Here is a 19,260-nt window from a genome sequence, read left to right as displayed (position 1 = left end):
CTTCCTTTCTTCATAAACTTTCTTTGTTGACAAAAATGTATCCTTCTCACAGGCCTCCAACTTTATTGTTTTTTTTTCTCTTTTATCCCCTTAATTTCAAAAAGGATGCTCGTGCAAACTCTGGTTAGTTTATAAGAGAAGACCCAAGGTATTTCAGTAGAAAAACCAAGGTTTTCTGAAAGGGGTCAAGACAAGTTTGAAAACAATAGATTCAAAATGAAATTAAAATTCAAGATTAGGATACTAAGGTTGTTTTCTTTTAGTTTATAAGAGAATACCAAGGTCAAAGAACATATAATTAATTTTAAAATGTAGAAGCTGAGTTAAATATCCACAAAACATGGAGGATAATGTCTAAAACACCCTTTAATATTTTTTTTTTCCCTAAAAACAATGGAAACGATTCTCTCTCTCGATCTCGACCATTGAGACCACCAGCTTATATGGCAATGGAAATTCCAGGCCACGAGTCTCGCTCTCCTCTTCCCACGCACAACATAAGGTCTTAGAAACACACACCTCTCTCTCTCTCTCTCTCTCTCTCTCTCTCTCTCTATATATATATAGGTTCTCTACCTTTCTTCCCAAGATACTTGTGTTCTTGCAAGTAACTCTGAAATATAGATCACTCGTTTCTTTTCTTGCTTTATTTGGAAAAAACCACCAAACCCAAATTATTCTATTTGGAAACCCTTGTAGGCTATTTTTATTATTATTATTATTATTATTATTTTTTTGAGACTTGTGGGGTCTTTTTTCGTCTCTCTTTGATCCATTTTTTATTAAGCTTTCTGGGATTCTCTCTTTCGATTGTTTGGGAGAGGGGCATTAAAAAAGGATGGTTTGTTCAAGGAATATTCCGTCATGGATGAGTGCTGCGGCATCAAGAGTTGATTTTGATGGAAACGTTTCTTCTGTTTCGGAAGCTATGCTTGCTGATGGAAGAGAGGCTTCTGCTTCTACTTCTACTTCTGCTTCTCTCATTCAACATCATCACCATTCTAATACTCTCTCAGATTTCAAGTTGGGTTTTGGAGAACGAGCTTTCTCTGCTGCTGGTGCTGCCGTTCTTTCTGCGATTCTCGTTAACCCTCTTGATGTGGCCAAGGTATCTCTCCTCAATTTTATCTTAGTTTTCTTTCCTTTTTTCTATGATATTTTGTGTGATTGTAGAAAATGCCCATTTGTTATTGCTGATACCCAATGTTTATTTTTTGTGGTATTCTTGATTTCTCATGTGGGTTTTTGAGAATCCTATTTAGGGTTTTTTTTTCCCAAACTGTGATCTGTAGAATATTTTTTTTTCTCATTATTATGTACGATGTTATTTGTTTTCATGAGAATCACTTTAGATACTAAGTTTTACTTTTTTCCATCTATGTTGTTAGTTTGTGATGTGGGTTTTTCATTTTTGGTGTAAATGATGGAACATATTCATTAGTTTTGAAATTATTGGATGCAATGGTGAATTTTCACAGATACCCAGTTTTCATTTTTATTGTAAATAATTGTGGATTATTATGTGGGATTTTCTAGAGACACTGTTTATTGTTTACTTGATTCCTCTTTTCAGAGTTGATTGTGTGTATGGTCTGGATACTTGTCAGGAAGGAAAAAAAGATGGAATTTGTCATCATTATGCTTTTGTATAGATTCTATGGCTATCATGCTTGAATTTTAGGAAATTCGAATGGGCTCTGATGTGTCTTACAGTTATTTTTTTATTCCCCTTCTAATCTACAGATACGGTTGCAAGCACAGGCTGCTGGAGTACTTTATTCACATTCAGAGCATCACTTTAGTGGTCGTATGGCATCTCTTGGACCAAATTCGGTATGTATACAGGAAAAAGGTTTAAGGGGGTAATTGATTATTGTCTAGATTTCTATTAAGAAGACAAATAGTGTGGATGGTTTAATATAATATACAGTCTATAAAATAAGAAAGGCAACTTGTAGCAGTTATGGTTTAGGTTTACAATTAGATTGTGAATTCAGCTTGTGTGTGTGTATATGAATGTTTTATGAAGATGTGTAAGATTAGACGGGGTTGTATTAGAAAATGTTTATTTGAAAACAATATTGTTGATAGCTTTTTCTCAAAATATTGTGTGTGCTTGGACCACCCAATTCATATTATGTATAATTGGACTGCCAAACTTGTGAGTGCCTAACCTATAGGCTCAAGACAATCCCACCTGAAGAATCTTACACACAATGTGTGCAATGGCACAATTAGTACGTGGAATCAGTGCAAAATGCACGCACATATGCAATAAAGGACTCTGATACTATTATGGGAGTTTTTACTTACCAACATCATTCAATACAATTTCAAGACCAATCAAGATGTTACACAACTCAAAGGTTCTTAGGGGGCATAATCAAACAATGCAATCATTTGCATTCTTCAAGTTCAGTGAAACTCCTCCATGAGTGGAATCTCGTTACTCTGCAATTTTTTGGTACCACACTGTTAGTGGAGCCTCATACTTTACAAGTTTGATGAAACCCCATAGTTAGTGAAGACCCATGTCCTACATAGTCTGCGCATAGTTTACATTGTCTTCAAGTCAGGAGGAATCCGTCATGAATGGATTCTTGTATTTTACAAATCGAGAGGAAGCCTTTATCAACAGACACTCATGTCCTACAACTTGTGTGGAACCTCACCATTAGCATAGACCCATGCTTACAAGTTTAGTGGAGCCCCATTATTATTAAAATCTCTTGCTTTACGTGAGTAGAATCTTATGCTGCACAAATCGGATGGAACCTAGTTGGGTTTATTTTCTATAGGTCAGTTGGAGCTACACCATAAGCTGAGTCTCATGTTCTACAAGTCATGTGGAATCCTTCCATGATGGGTCGCATGTTCTTCAAGTCTAGTGTAAATCCTCCATGAGCAGGATCTCATGTTCTACGAGTTTGGTGGAAATTGGCCATGACAGGGGGGCCACGTTCTACAAGTTGAGTGGAAATTGTCCTTTAGTGGGATCTCATGTTCGACAAGTCGAGAGGAATCTCACCATGAGTAGAATGTCATGTTCTTTAAGTTGGAAGATCATATTGCAGTTTTTGGCCAGGTTTAGTGGATTCTTCTTCTTGGAGGCAAGCTCTAGTTATATCAGCATACTTCATCTCCTTGAGGGAGGGAGCTATTGTGGGGCACATTTGCACTTGATCCGAGTCAAACATGTCATCTTGGGGAATGTGCAGCTAAATCCAAACACTTTAGAAATTTGGAAGACTGGGATTGATGCATCTTGGGCAAAGAAAATTATAGTTATTCCAAAGTTGGCGCATCAGGACCTTTGTGCAAAGAGAGAATTTTGTAGCCCTAGCCATTTTTTTGTTTTTGAAATTTGCCTCTTTTTTCTCCAAACTTTTTCCTTGCCAACTCATTGCACCCCGATTTGGTGACTATTCTAATAGGACCTACTTTATGAGTTGATCCCAAAATTTAGGATCAAGGATGAATACGGGCAACTTTACAAGTATAAGAACTATTATGTAATGGTACTACAGAAAATAGAGAAGAAAGAAATACAACACATCCCCATCCATTTTAAGCCTTAGTAAAAAGTGCAAAAGGTGTACGCCACTCCGAAGGCATAAGCTTCTAACTCCTCTTTGAATAAGGCACAAGACCTTGAGGGAGAAGGAGTATTTTCTTAAAGCCTCGAGGAATTTTTTGAGAGCCTTAACTTATGGCATATTTTAAAATAAATAAATCGTAGATATGTCTTGAAGTAACTTTAATTATTCACTTTTTAATTTGCCCGCGTCTAACACTACTACAACCAGGTAATCATATGTCCTGCTATTCTTAAATAAAAATGGAAATGATATCTCCATTTACAACAATTGCATTATGTACACCTTGAAATTCAAAATTGTGTGTGTCTGGCAGATTATAACCCTAAAAGATTGAACAACTATTGAAAATCCTTCTTTTAATTTTGTCTTACACGGACATAGTTTCTTCTCTTGATAAATCTGAATATCCACATTTCACGAGAGAGATTCATCGAGTAACATTTTCAAAGAGAAGGCAAACTAACTAAAATCGACATCCCAGTTTTTGATTATGAGAAAGTTTATTTATTTGGGACTGACATATTCCTTTCTAAGCATGCAGTACATACAGCAATTTCTTTGTCACTTTTTTTTCTTCTGCAATAGAGAGAGCACTTTAATTCTGGAACCAAGAACTGTTATCATCTCAGTGATTAATTTTGGCTCTGGATTATGTTGTTTCAGATGTTTTCACATCTGAGATGTTCTCCATCATGCACACGTGGTGGAATTTTTGGTACAGAACCAGTTTGCCCTCCTGAATGTTTTCAGTACAAAGGAACCCTCGATGTCTTTCATAAAATTGTTCGACAGGTTGGTGCATTTAGTCAATTACTTGTAAGCGTACAAACAACTAAACTACTTGACACTCATTTCCCAACTTTTGGCCGATGTGCAAAGTTTTTCTTGGGACTCCGTTCAATTACTACTTATGGATATTGTGCTTTCTATGTAACATAGATATGGCCGCTTCATCAATGTCAGATGTCATTTAACATATGATTAAATGACAATGTTGAAAGTCTAGTAACTATGCAGAATATTTTCATAAAAGCATAATATAGATAAATTGTTGGTATCTAAGCTAAAGTGCATTGAAAGAAATTTATACCCTAAAGTAATTATGGAGTATCCTTGTTATCTAAGTCCTCATCTCCTTGTTTAGGATGCAGTTTTCAATGGTTCAGAGATATGTAACAATAGAGTTTGTGCAGGAAGGATTTGCAAGGCTGTGGAGAGGCACAAATGCTGCATTAGCTCTGGCCATACCAACTGTAAGTTTGTTCTTATATATATATAGTTTGGTTTCCATCCTTCATCAAAATTTATCTCAAAACGGGTTAGTTCTCTAAACAATTGGTGTGGGTGGTGGAAATTATTACTTAATCTTCTCCATCACATATTAATTTGTTCTGATTAGTTAAATACGTATTAAAATTGTAAACCAGGTGGGGATTTATTTACCTTGCTATGACATTTTCCGCAACTGGATCGAGGAACTTACGACACGGAATACTCCTTACTTGACTCCATATGTCCCTTTAGTTGCGGGCTCAATGGCACGCTCATTAGCTTGCATTTCTTGTTATCCCATTGAACTTGCAAGAACGCGCATGCAGGTAATGAACTTCGTAGGCTGATATTTGCATTTACCATTGATGCCTCACCGGTGTAAACATAAATGTGTATGATTGTGCCTAAGTGGGCACTCAATGTATTTGTCTAACCAACTGAGCTATGGGTCTAAGCCCCCCTCAATGTTGGAATATTCAACAGCTAAGGACTAGTGTTGTGTTAAAAGCCTTCGTCTCTGTTATCTGTACCTGATATATTTTCCCTCAGATTATGCAATCTAATTCAACATATCAATGAGGGGACGTAAGCATCCAACCATTGTATTAAATTTCGACATTTTCACAAGATATATCAAAATACTTCCACAGGAGCCAAAAGGAAGCATTACTAGCATATTTTAATTTTCACATAATTTATTTTTTCCTTTTAATTTTAAAATTATGTATAATTGATAAACAGTAATAAATGAGAAATGTACAGCCAGTCATATGACATTTTTTAAATAATTAGTATATATGTCCAACATGAAAGGTCTAATTCTCACAATTTAGAACAGTTTTTTATTAAATGAATTTTTAATAAATTAGAAAACATAGTTACATATAGTTTGTAGGTGCATGGTCTAATTATCACAATTTAAAACAGTTTTTGATTAAATGATTTTTTTAATTAGAAGACATAATTTACATATAGTTTGTAGATCCATGTGGCTATGATCTCCTTAGGTCATAAATGAGCTGCTTTTGATTTTATTTACTTTTAAATAATGTGATAATGAAATTCATTAAGAAAAATGTGATAATGAACATTCAATTTTGTCAGTCTGACTACGAGAGTCCAAGTCTTAAATATTGTGGGTAGCATAGCATGTACTAATTTTGTCGGTCTTTTTTTCTTACTCCAAATGGTAGTTGAATGTAGCATTGTGAGTTATGGGTGTGATTTTGTGCTTATTTTGTCATCTCCTACAATTGAAACCTTATTTTCTTTGTTTTCTATTGATTCTATAATATCTCCATTATGAATTTCTACAGTATCTCCACACTGATTGAAATATGTCCATTTCCAAGCTTTACTTAAATGAAATTTAAAACCTTGCATCCAACATATTAATTGTTCTTTGGAACATTGTATTTTATGATTGCTCAACATAATATAGTAGGTTAGATGTTTAGGGTCACCTGATTAGGTTGACAATGGGTCCCCAGGCATCCCAAAAGCGATACATTTGAACTGCTAGTGAAAAAATATTTTTGAGTGGCTATAAGCCAAACATGTATCTTAAAGATTGTTGCTTGGCCGAGGAATTATGTTCGTAAGAGTACTATGCCATTTTTCAACATTTGTAACAATTTTACGTGTTCTGAGGAATTTGATTCCATGATGCAATGTTTTCTTAGCTTAACTTGTTTTTATTTTTTTATTTAATATTTTATAAGCACAATACTGACATGTCTTCTTCAGAAATTTGTTTCAGTGTTAAATGCCCACCCCCCCTTTTCAATACAATATTTGCCCCAAATCAATTTTTAGTGATAGCTCTATTTACTCTGTATTTTCGATAGGCATTTAAAGAGATCCAAACTGGTGTGAAGCCTCCAGGAGTTTGGCAAACACTTCTTGGGGTTGTCTCTCCTGTCAGAAGCACTAATAATCTTCAAATTTGTAAGTTTTTCCCTGGATTGATATTTATATTGAGCTTGACTTACTATTCAGTTTTACATGATATTAGGTTCTCAGTTGGTCTAGAATGGAATTATAAAGAATCAATTAAGTCTTACACTATTTAATAAATGGTATTCTTGGTTAAGCTGTTAAGTGACACCGGAAAAGGTAAAGGGAGGTGAATTGTCTTTTAACTATTCCCATAATACCTCTGAAGGGCCGAGATTTTCCACGCTAAAGCCTCCCAAATGCGAAAAAACTTCGCCCAAAGGAGGCCAAGACACTGCACGAATCCAGATCCTTCTACACCTTTGGGCATATGGGAACCTTTCATCGCCAATTCTCACCGGCCATCTTGTCCCGTCTCAGCCGCACTAGACATGTGACCCTCCTTTGGGCTGACCACAGCCTATAACGGTTAGACGCAACGAGCAGTCCACCAACCGTATGTCTCGAAGAACCTTCCATATGTTCTCGTTAGCACAGTTATCAACTAAAAAAATGACATTTTCAAACCATCAAATCAAATACACTACAATGTCCCTCCTCCTTGATGTTGGAAGGACTAGTTGGTCACTCAGATATTTAGAGTGGATAGGTAGGTTTTATTTCTTTGTGCAAAATGTAGGCTATTCTAATCAAATTAATAAAACCGATTTATTAATACTCCCTCCACTAAAAATGAACGAGTAAGTGGGTCCTTGTTGATGTCTGGACAACAGCCTTGGAGATTCCTAACTATACTCATCTAAAAAGTAGTAATAGAATCTCTTAACTCTCTTAAAGATTGTATTTTAGAGCTTGTTTTCTTGCAATCCTTTTTTTAAACTTTTTTGGGCTAATCTGCTTATTATGGTTGACCTCTTGTTTAAGCAGTGCAATACTACCGTATCTTGTGGTCAGGCGTGGGAGCACAACTTGCTCGTGATGTTCCATTTTCAGCAATTTGCTGGTCAACCCTTGAGCCGGTAATATTTCATCATCAAATGCAGTCCCATGGATTATATTTGTGGGTTCTAGTTATTTTTTTTATTGATTCAAGTCCAATTCACTGATGTTATCTTTCTTTTTATATAAAGATTAGGAGAACAATTCTTGGTCTGGTGGGGGGTAAGGATGCCAATGCAACAAGTGTTCTTGGGGCAAATTTCTCTGCTGGTTTTGTTGCAGGAAGCCTTGCTGCTGCTGTGACATGTCCTCTAGACGTTGCAAAAACTCGGAGGCAAATAGAGGTGGGTTCTTAAAGCAAACTCAGGTTAATGTATACACATAGAAACCATTATTGAACTATGTTCTATAAATCGATTAGATAATACACTTCATTTGTGTTGTATGAGTGGTACACACTAACAGATAAATTTTAATTAGTGAAATGGGATTTTGTTGATTTTCAGAAGGATCCAACCAGGGCGTTGAGTATGACCACAAGGCAAACATTAATGGAGGTTTGGAGGTGTGTTTCTTTCCTTCACTCTTAATTCACTTGATGCCCAAAAACAAGAGCTACCATCGATGTCATTTATTTCCATAGTTTTATATATGTGGAATCAATCATCATCATGGCAGACTAGCCAGCCGTCAATTATAACAGATTCTCTACTATAGATGTTCAAAGTCAAGCTTTTCAGTATCGCGTTATGATAAAACTCTATTTTAGACTTTACACTTGTTTAAATACTAAGAGAACTTACCGTTCTCTTGTTACCACACCTGCATGGGGATCGCTCAGACTGACATGGTAAATTGTATTCAAGTACAATTGATACATTTTTCCATATGATGAGAAACACTGCTAAATTTTGGGCCACTTGTGTTGATTGATAAGTTGTGCACACCCCTCTGGTCATAGTGATTGTTGTCATCATCAAAACCAAGCCTTAAAAACCAAAAATATTAGAATCATGTTTCTCAACCAAATTTGATTGGATATCAGAGATCATTGGTCTATCATATCTGGGCCATAGTTTAGCTTTAGTGTAATTAAAGCCTGCAACTCAAACTCATCTGGATTCATTGTAATTAAACCCCGCAACTCAAACCCTTTTGGGTTTAGCCTAAACCTTTACAGTAACCACCCTATTGTAGCTCAAGTCCTTAACCCAAACCTGTCACGCCCCGAAATCCCAACACGAATCCCTATGATTCATCGGTTAGAATCTCGAGGTGTGAGGTAATCAATCACACAATCTGACAGAACATTCATAAATAATAATACTTATGAAAAGAAAATATACGCAGCGGAATAAACATTTAACTAACATCTATACGAGAGTCTAGAGTAAGCAGAAGAAATCGACAAACACTGATATAAGTCAAGATCTTTAATCTCATAATTCATCAGATTACAAAATTTTCTAAACTACCATGTTTCTTATCTACAACCAAAAACCGCTAAGATCCTTTACTAGTCCTCAAAGACATGGCGGCGGCAAGACATCAATCTGATCCTCCTCGAGGACCTCCTCAAAAGACTCCTCAAAGAACGGTTCTTCAAAAGTTGAATAATCTGGAAGGAGAAGGATAGGGTGAGTAACAGGGGAATGTTACTCAGCAGGATGAACGCCGTTCTAACAACGAGTCATACTTGCACGAGTAATCAGTTGAACAGTTAAATAATGTAAGTTTTTCATAATGTAACATACGATAAATGTCTAAGAATATTCAATAAACAGTTAAATAATTTCAACCTATCATTTCTATCATTTAAAGTAACATATGCATCTTTTAAATGAAAACATCTATCAAACATCACAAAATAAGAAAAGATACATAATAAGAACACGGCGGTGTAATCGATAAGAGAGCAGAGGAACACGCCGATATAACCGCCTCGGCTATGGCAATACGATATTCCAAACTTAACCTCCGATGTGGAATCCCATCGTTATAATCTGATTTTGTGGCCGGTCTAGCATACCACGGTTGGATGATCATTTATCCGGCTCATACTGGCCGTTAACCAAGAACCCAATACTGAGTTCAACTAACGGTGAGGTCGACCGTTTGACGACTACAGACTAATAGTGATCACTAATTAGCCCAGGAGACCCCTCGCGTCGAAACCTATCAAGAGGCAATACATGTGAACCCCGCCTAGCTCTACACTATACAGAGACCGTCTTTACACACAACGTTTCCCAGGAAATAAGTAGGAGAAATTCTCGGATTTCATAAGCTGTAATATGCTCTAAGGTATCTCATACTACCGAAGAGCATATGACATCTAGTGTTATCCTAGATTGACTCGCCGCTTCCGGATACATAGCAACGCGTCACTCTTTATGGGTTTTCTACAAATTTTTACTGGTAAACAAAATAATTTATTTTGTATATAATATATCATTTCTTTTAATCGAAAATACAAACAAAATCTGGTAGTACCCTCCAGTGACAGTTATCTGTCATATCTATCCATCAACCATCTCATCTCTCTATCCATCTATCACGTTTTACGTGGCATGGCCACTACGTAAAACTGGAGGCACTGTCCCATCAATCAGTCGAGAACATACGTTCTCTTTATCCATCCATCGATTAAATCAATCAATTTATCATCTAATTTCCTACATATCTATTAAAGTAATTTTACTTTTAAAGCAATTCGAAATCCATAAAGAATCAACAAATTCCATTCGATGGTTTTGGTTGAGTCGAGAGACTCGAAAACAAAGATAAAACCATAAGACAGAAAAGCTGGAAATCTATGAAAATTTAACCAAGTATTAAAAAAATGATTTTTCAAAGTCGAAATTGAAAACGAACTATTTATTTATTTATTAAAGAACTTAAAGTAATACTTAATTGTTTTTAATGAAATAACGGTAGGAAATGGGTATACATACTATATGGAAGCAACACAAAAAAAATTAGAACCAAACTCAACATTCGGATACTTTTCCGAATTGCTGATTTTTCGTCGAAACTCGACCAAAATCGATCCAAATATCATATTAACTATAAAATGATTATATTACATCAAATGAACTAAAACCAATCATAAATAAGCATGCAAACATGATTCAAATTGTTCAAATATGTATAAACTTAATGAAACAATCGATTTATCAACAATCATATGGATTTTCTATGAAATTATCGCATAACTAAAAGGTAGAAGGGAAGGCAACCTACATCAAGCTATTTTCAACGGTTGAATGGACTTTAAAATCGCCTCCGGCCAATCTCCAAAATTTTCTTCCGGCGAAAATCGAATTTCTTTGCGTCCACACGTAACCCTCGGCGAGAGGAACAACTTTCCTTCTTGCGCCTAAGCTCGGATCGTTCTCGTTTGGCGTAGATCTGAGTTTCAAATATTGAAGGAAAATGGTTGAGATTTGTTTGGAGAGGAGTTCTAATAGAATTTAGATATTTATATCACTTAAGTTGGGACATACTTGGCATTTTGGGAATTGTTTTTCCCGAATGCCGAATTGGACAAACTTATACTCTATTTTGGATGATTTTTCGACACGAATCTAATAGTATGATCGGTTTCCTCAAATTACGTCTCTAAGGTGTCGTTTACCTATTGGGAAAATATTAAATGCGAAACTCGAGGATTTGATAACTTTTAAATCAATGCACGGATCTAAAATTCTTTCCTCGAGATACATTTTAGGATTTCAGGTCATTACAAAACCCAAACTAGATTCCCTACCTTGTATTTCAACTTCTTCCCCTCCCGTATTGCATCAAAAAATTATGTCTAAAGTGCTGAAAAATCTCCAAGGCTTATTTTAGGAAAATAGGACATTCTTGATTATTTTTTGTTTTTCTTAACTTTCTAGAATATTCTTGTAATCTTCTACAATAGGATAGTTTTCTAGAATGTTCTTGTATATTCTTATAATCTTCTACAATAGGATAGTTTTTAGAATATTCTTGTATATTCTTATAATCTTCTACAATAGGATAGTTTCTAGAATATTCTTGTAATCTTCTACAATAAGATAGTTTTCTAGAATATTCTTGTATTAGGATAGTTGGTCTATAAATACCTTATTAGGGCATTTGTAATAGATATGCAAGAATTATCAATAAATTCAGTTTACTACATGGTATTAGAGCCTTAGGTTCATATCCTGGGAATCGATTTTTTTTTCTTTTTTGCCATCTTGTTCGTTGTTCATCTGTTTTTACCCTCCCTTTATTTTTTCCTTGTGATCTTTGCTAAATTCACGATGTCAGAAGAGTCAGGAGCCACCAATCAGTCTGTGATGGTGACACTTCATGGGAGACCACAAAACTTTTCTGGTAGAAATGGGGGAGGATCAAGAAACTGGCAACAGAATTGGCAACAAAAGTTACATGCTAATCTGGCACGAACCGGCAGTGATGGCTCGGATGCTCAAGAGAATTCTAATAGCAAGGAGATCAACAAAGAAGACATTTAATAGCTAAGATCACTTCTCAACTCCTTGGAGAAACCATCGGGTATGTGTTCATTTGCACATTCAGGTATGGTTTCTTCTTCTCATGCCTTTAGTGTCTCGGATAGTAACTATTTCGACTCTTGGATCATTGATTCAGGAGCAACCGACCATATGACTTATTGCTCCTTTATATTCTCCACATATAGTCCATGTTCTAGTAACAGAAAAATTACATTGGCCGATGGGTCACTTGCTACTGTAGCAGGTCAAGGAGATATTCACATAAGTCCTTCATTAATTCTGAAAAATGTTTTGCACGTTCCAAAACTTACAATAAATCTAGTCTCTGTCCAAAATCTTACAAAGGATTTGAATTGTAGCTTGACATTTTCATCCACCTCTTGTATTTTTCAAGACCAAGCTACGGGGATGACGATTGGGCATGCTAAGGAAAGCAGGGGCCTCTATTACCTTGATGTGCAGAATAAAAATAAGAGTTGTATGATTGACAATCCATCTTCCTTATTGTCAGATACAAGATCTTCAATAAAAGACCAGATTTGGCTTTATCACCTTCAGTTTGGACATCCTTCCTTTAGGACTTTGAGTGTCATGTTTCCTTCCTTATTTAAGAATATTGATATTCATGAATTTCATTGTGACATTTGTGAGTTTGCCAAACACAAACGAGTTTCTTTTCCTTTGAGTAATAAAAAATCCTCATTTCCTTTTCAATTAATCCATAGTGACATTTGGGGACCGTCAAGAATTTCAAATATTTCAGGGGCTAAATGGTTTGTCACGTTTATTGACGACTGTACTCGTGTCACATGGGTTTTTTTGCTAAAACAAAAATCTGATGTTTGTACGGTTCTCCCTATCTTTCATGACATGGTCAAAAATCAGTTTGGGGTTAAAATAAAAAAAATAAGATCTGACAATGCAAGAGAATATTTTAATCAAGTATTATCTCCATATTTTCAAAAAGAGGGGATAATACATGAATCCTCTTGCATAGATACACCCCAACAGAATGGAGTGGCAGAAAGGAAGAATGGCCATCTCTTGTCAACAACTCGTGCACTGTTATTCCAACGGAATGTCCCCAAATACTTATGGGGTGAAGCAGTTCTCACATCAGCCCACTTAATAAACCGTACTCCATCTCGAGTTCTTGATTTTAAAAGTCCCTGGGAGGTCTTTTCCAAATTTTTTCCTGATTTTGCATCTCACAATCGATTGTCACCTCGAGTTTTTGGATGTGTCTCGTTTGTTCATATTCATTCTCATGGTCGTAGTAAACTTGATCCTCGAGCTCTTAGGTGTGTCTTTGTGGGGTATTCCTCAACTCAAAAGGGTTATAAATGTTATCATCCACCATCTCGCAAAATCTTTGTGTCCGCCGATGTAACTTTTGTTGAAGGTGAAAGTTTTTTCCAACCTTTTCTTCAGGGGGAGACACTTACTAGTGAAGATAAGGATCAAGGGGATCATGGCTTTCTAATGGACTTTCCTGCTCAAGCTAGCCAACCACCAACCCAAAACACTCCACCATTTCCCTTGCCTGAAATTGAACCACCAAAACAACTTGAACAAGAACAAGTTGAGCCTTCAAAACAACCCGAAGTTGGACAGCTTGAACCTATAACCCCAGGACATACTTGTATTGAATCAGTTATCACGAAACCATTGCAAGTTTACTCAAGGAAGAGAGGTTCCACTGCTAAGCCGAAGCTAACTCAAGCGTCTGAACCAACTCTCGGAAATGAGATAAATATTGATATCCCTGTCATCAACTTGCCTTCTGAAGTTTTTGAAAAAAATGATCTTGACTTACCCATTGCAGTTAGAAAAGGTACCCGAAATTGTACAAAATATCCATTGTCTCATTTTGTGTCATTCGAAAAAATGTCACCATCACACAAAAGCTTTCTCACCCATCTAAACTCCACAACCATACCACAAACACTATCCGAGGCCCTAAGCAAAGAAGAATAGAGACATGCTATGAAAGTAGAAATGGATGCACTCGCAAAGAACAAAACCTGGGAGTTGGTCAAGCTACCCAAAGGAAAGAAACCTGTTGGATGCAAATGGGTGTTTTCTCTGAAGTATAAAGCTGATGGATCACTTGAACGATACAAGGCCAAGTTAGTTGCAAAGGGTTATACACAGACCTATGGAGTGGACTATGAAGAAACATTTGCACCGGTGGCTAAGATGAACACAGTAAGGATTTTGTTGTCATTAGCAGCCAATTTAGATTGGAGTTTACACCAATTCGACGTGAAAAACGCCTTTCTTCATGGAGACCTAGAGGAAGAAATTTATATGGTGAGGCCTCCAGGATTTGATGACAATTCAGGAGATAAGAAGGTATGCAGGTTGAAGAAAGCATTGTATGGGTTAAAACAATCTCCACGAGCATGGTTTGGAAGGTTTACAAAGACAATGTTAGGAATGGGCTACAAACAAAGTCAAGGTGATCACACTTTATTCATAAAACACTCAGCCTTTGGGGGAGTAACTGCACTACTGGTATATGTGGACGATATTATTGTCACTGGTAATGATGCGAAGGAAGAAGGAGCACTCAAGAAACGTCTTGCAGAAGAGTTTGAAATAAAGGACCTAGGCAAGTTGAAGTATTTCCTAGGTATAGAGGTTGCTCGTTCAAAGGAAGGAATATTTGTCTCACAACAGAAGTATGTGCTAGATCTTCTCAAGGAAACTGGAAAAATGGGTTGCAGGCCCATGGAGACACCAATAGAAGCAAATCATAGGCTAAGTGAAGCTCCAGAAGATGAGATTGTAGACAAAGGGATGTATCAACGTTTGGTTGGAAGACTGATTTACCTCTCTCATACTAGGCCTGACATAGCATATTCTGTTAGTGTGGTTAGCCAATTCATGCACAATCCTAAGAGTATACACCTGCAAGCCGTATACCGCATCCTCCAATACTTAAAAGGTAGTCCAGGTAAGGGAATTTTATTTAAAAAGGGAGCAAACTTGCGTTTGGAAGCATACACAGACTCAGATTATGCAGGGTCCGTGGTGGATAGAAGATCGACATCCGGTTATTGTACATTTCTAGGAGGAAATCTAGTTACATGGAGAAGTAAAAAACAACCGGTTATAGCAAGATCAAGTGCAGAGGCAGAGTTTCGGGCAATGGCACAAGGAATTTGTGAACTTTTGTGGATCAAAATAATTCTGGAAGATCTTAAAATCACCTGGGATAGTCCAATGAGATTGTATTGTGATAACAAGTCAGCCATCAATATTGCTCATAATCCAGTGCAACATAATTGTACAAAACATGTGGAAGTGGATCGACATTTCATAAAGGAAAAACTAGACAGTGGTTTAATTTGCACCCCATACGTTTCAACAGAAGGGCAATTGGCAGACGTTCTAACGAAAGGATTCCTGGAACCACATTTCAAAAGGTCATTGGCAAGCTGGGAATGGAAAGCATATATTCACCAGCTTGAGGGGGAGTGCTGAAAAATCTCCAAGGCTTATTTTAGGAAAATAGGACATTCTTGATTATTTTTTGTTTTTCTTAACTTTCTAGAATATTCTTGTAATCTTCTACAATAGGATAGTTTTCTAGAATGTTCTTGTATATTCTTATAATCTTCTACAATAGGATAGTTTCTAGAATATTCTTGTATATTCTTATAATCTTCTACAATAGGATAGTTTCTAGAATATTCTTGTAATCTTCTACAATAAGATAGTTTTCTAGAATATTCTTGTAATAGGATAGTTGGTCTATAAATACCCTATTAGGGCATTTGTAATAGATATGCAAAAATTATCAATAAATTCAGTTTACTACATAAAGGTACTTGACAAGTTATTGACAGTCCATTCGTATCCACTCTCACCACCTCACTCCATTTCCTTTAAGATCTTTTTCTTTCTTTTAGAATCTTCAACTTGCATGTTTATTCTAATTGGGATTGTACACCCATCAAGTTTGGCCACAAAATACTGCTAGTCCAACATTGGTCAGTGTTGTTCACCTTTTTGATTGATGAAACTGGAATCTTTGTTTTCCTTATAGGATATGTTGATATTCTTTGAAGAATCTGTGTATGTAGTAGTGATGATGTGTTGTTGCTAAAAGCATTGGCACGTTTGGAAAAAAAAAAAAAAAACTTATGGAGCTAAAATATTGATTGTAAACAGGGATGGAGGGATGAAGGGACTCTTCACAGGCATTAGCCCACGTGTTGCACGTACTGGCCCATCAGTTGGGATTGTGGTCTCCTTTTATGAAGTTATGAAACACATTCTAAATAAAAAACACTCAACCTCCTGATAAAGAGGGTGAGGATCGGTTGGTCGGTCCATCCAAGTTTTCAATCTTCTAACTCCTTCCTTCCCTAACACAGCAACAATTGGTACAGACGTAACTGTGACAAGCTATTTGCGTCTATAGCACAGGTTAGACTTCCAAAAATCTCTTTCTTTTACTGGCATTTTGATTCCAATTTTGGCAGTATAAAATTTGGTGTTTTTTATTTACAGGAAGTTGTTTCTCAATATTTTCATAAGCAATTATTTAAATGATTCCTGTTTGGGGATTTCACCTCATTCATTCTCTATTTCTCTCTTTGTTTGTTTTTTTTTTTGGGTGATCAAATAGCTAAATTGTTGCAAAAGTTAACAAAATGGTAGGACATGAGTATGGAGTGGCACAGTGTAACCATCACTTGGTGGTTCTCTCCAGAATGGGTACCTGATTGATGGACTTCACTGGTGTCAATGGGCCGGTTCCGGTTTGGTTCCTAAGAAAAATTAGAAACATAACCACTACATTTTTTCTGGTTCCAGTTTTAGAATAAGTGGAGCCTCAACCAGAACGGCCAAGAATCACCTTACCCATTGGTTCTGGTTCTCAAGAATTGAATGGGAAAAAATATTTCAAAATCATTATAATTTTTTTTCCTTCTATAAAATAACATTTTATCTATGAAGTATCAACTTAATAATAATTTGTTCCACTAAAAATATGACTTAATGATTTTATTTTTTTCAAAAATTAAAATTCATCTTCCTTACTAGTGGTATACTCTAAAGAAGAGATGAATCATTTAAAGCTCCAATATGTAGTTTATGCCTGTACGAGTTCGGACCAAGCAGTTGATGCCCGTAGGTCATAAGTTCAATATCCAGTGTGAGCAATAATTTCGTAAGGGGGCTACGTGTGAGTGCACCCTCACTTACCTGGTGCATGTGATGTGCAGGCATTGCACGTACCCCCAGGACTAGTCCTTGGACAAGACCGTGGTCTATGGATTGGGTAAAGCCTAGATATGGGCCTGGTCTCGTCTACAGGGATACCCAGTTATCAAAACAAATTTTAAAAAAATAATAATAACTTTTGGCATATTTTCAGAAAATATATTAAAAGATCTTTATTTTCATTCGGTTTGACATGATATTTAATCAACTGTCCTTTTGTGTACATTTTGGTAAAAACAACTATTCATTTAGTGAAATTCTATTGAAGTACAAATTTTGAGCAAAATAATAAAATTTGTTTAAATTATTTATAATATCTATAAAAATGACCAAAGTTAAAAATTGTATGTAGAAAGAAATAGTAAATTAGATACAGAATTTAGTTTCAATATAAATGAATTATAACTAATCTCTCTCTGTAGACACAACTTTTATACAATGCATTTGAAAACACATGTTTTTTCGAACAACATTGATGCCCTTGGATCTTGTAAAATGTCAAATGGATGCACAAAAATGTTTATTATGCCTTCAACAGTCCCCCTCAATCTTTTTATCAGAGTTTTTGGTTCCCCAACTTTTACTTATTACCCCTTAATGTCGTAAATTATTTATCACACCCCAATTGAAAGATTAAAACACTTATTAAAACTTTACAAAGGCTTGCCTCAAATTATAATCTCAACATCATAGCTAGTTGGCACTTGGAAAATAATATTACTTTTGTCATGATTTAGACAAATCCCTCCCCTCTTTGTGTTTGGTTAATATTTGAGATATCTATGTTTTGATACTGATCTTGTTCTACCCTAAAAGACTAATAAAGAATGACCAAAACAACCTCATCTTCAACCACTAGTCAAAACCTTTGATTAGCTTCACCTTCTGGTTTCCCTATCGTCTGCAACCTTAAGATTCTCTCAATCAACATTTCAGACATCAGAACATGTTTTTTTGGGTCAATGGAATATGATTGGGTTTTGTACAAGAGGTTGAAAACGGAGATTGAATAGGTTAAAATAATGAGAAAATTACTTAAAAGACTGACTGAGGGATTTCTTTCTAATTAGCCCCTAAGCTTTAGGGCTTCTATTAATATTCCATTTAGTAAAAAATTTATTTTTAATCAACCCCCAAATCCCACTCCACACATCTCTCACTATTGAAATGTCAAAACTTCCCTAACTAATCAAAATCATTATTTTCGTCCAAAAAAAAAAAATTGGGTTTCTAGCATTCTAGTCATGTTTCGAAGACTCCATTTTGATGGAAAGGATTTGAGGATGAAGAAGTCATTTTCTAGAATAGTTCTTTTGATTTGAAATCATCTACACATGTCGTTATGTCAAGTTTTTAGTCGATCTTTCCATGCTTTTAGTTTAAGAACTCGAAAAATGAAAACAGGGCGATTTTACCAGCGTGTAGGTCATCACTTTTTATTTTCAAGCTCGACATTTTTTTAAAAAATTGTAGAACTTAACAATTAAAATTGGTGAATTCAATAATAAAAAAGTAGTGAGCTTGACACTATAAAAAAAAAAATTTTGAATCTCAATTTCGTTGTTGAAATAGATCAAAAAAATACATTTAAATGTTCAAAATTAAAAATATATTATTTCCATTTGTCATTCATGATAAAAATAAAAAATAAAAAAAAAATTGGTTGGAATAACCCTTGGAAACCTAAGTAAGTGAAGAAAATTATTTTTTTTTTAAAAAGTAGTTTGAGTATTTCAAAAATATTATAACATGAGATGGGGTTAAGGGTCCATTAAGAAATAAAAATGTTTACTAAATGGACTATCAAGCAA

The 19,260-nt window shown here is 35.6% G+C and overlaps 1 protein-coding gene across 3 annotated transcripts; it reads left to right on the top strand.

The window, feature by feature from the left end:
• Positions 1 to 433: 433 nt before the first annotated feature.
• LOC147391017 (mitochondrial carrier protein MTM1-like) lies at positions 434 to 16,798 on the top strand. 3 transcript variants are annotated; one of them, XR_015182504.1, is made up of 11 exons: positions 439 to 1,108; positions 1,744 to 1,833; positions 4,263 to 4,391; positions 4,793 to 4,852; positions 5,027 to 5,197; positions 6,719 to 6,818; positions 7,695 to 7,786; positions 7,898 to 8,050; positions 8,213 to 8,271; positions 16,391 to 16,648; positions 16,733 to 16,798. XR_015182504.1 is itself a non-coding variant. In XM_086457331.1 (10 exons), the coding sequence occupies exons 1-10, from the start codon at positions 839 to 841 to the stop codon at positions 16,521 to 16,523; spliced, it is 1,257 nt and encodes a 418-aa protein (XP_086313457.1). In that variant the 5' UTR covers positions 439 to 838; the 3' UTR covers positions 16,524 to 16,798. The 3 variants fall into 3 exon arrangements, 2 of the variants coding, with proteins under 2 accessions (XP_086313459.1, XP_086313457.1); XM_086457331.1 differs by having other exon boundaries at positions 16,391 to 16,798; XM_086457333.1 differs by lacking the exon at positions 4,263 to 4,391 and having other exon boundaries at positions 434 to 1,108; positions 16,391 to 16,798.
• Positions 16,799 to 19,260: the final 2,462 nt, after the last annotated feature.

The sequence above is a fragment of the Akebia trifoliata genome, chromosome 11 (assembly GCF_017979445.1).
Source record: "Akebia trifoliata isolate Shusen 1 chromosome 11, ASM1797944v1, whole genome shotgun sequence".
Classification (NCBI taxonomy): domain Eukaryota; kingdom Viridiplantae; phylum Streptophyta; class Magnoliopsida; order Ranunculales; family Lardizabalaceae; genus Akebia; species Akebia trifoliata.
Note: the sequence above shows the minus strand (reverse complement) of the source record. Positions and strands in the feature narration are given on the sequence as shown.

Excerpts from the sequence above, each read along its gene's own strand:
- LOC147391017 (XM_086457331.1), top strand. The coding sequence starts at position 839 with ATGGTTTGTTCAAGGAATATTCCGTCATGGATGAGTGCTGCGGCATCA. Across the intron at positions 1,109-1,743 it reads ACCCTCTTGATGTGGCCAAG|ATACGGTTGCAAGCACAGGC; the intron begins GTATCTCTCCTC and ends TCTAATCTACAG. Across the intron at positions 8,051-8,212 it reads AAACTCGGAGGCAAATAGAG|AAGGATCCAACCAGGGCGTT; the intron begins GTGGGTTCTTAA and ends GTTGATTTTCAG.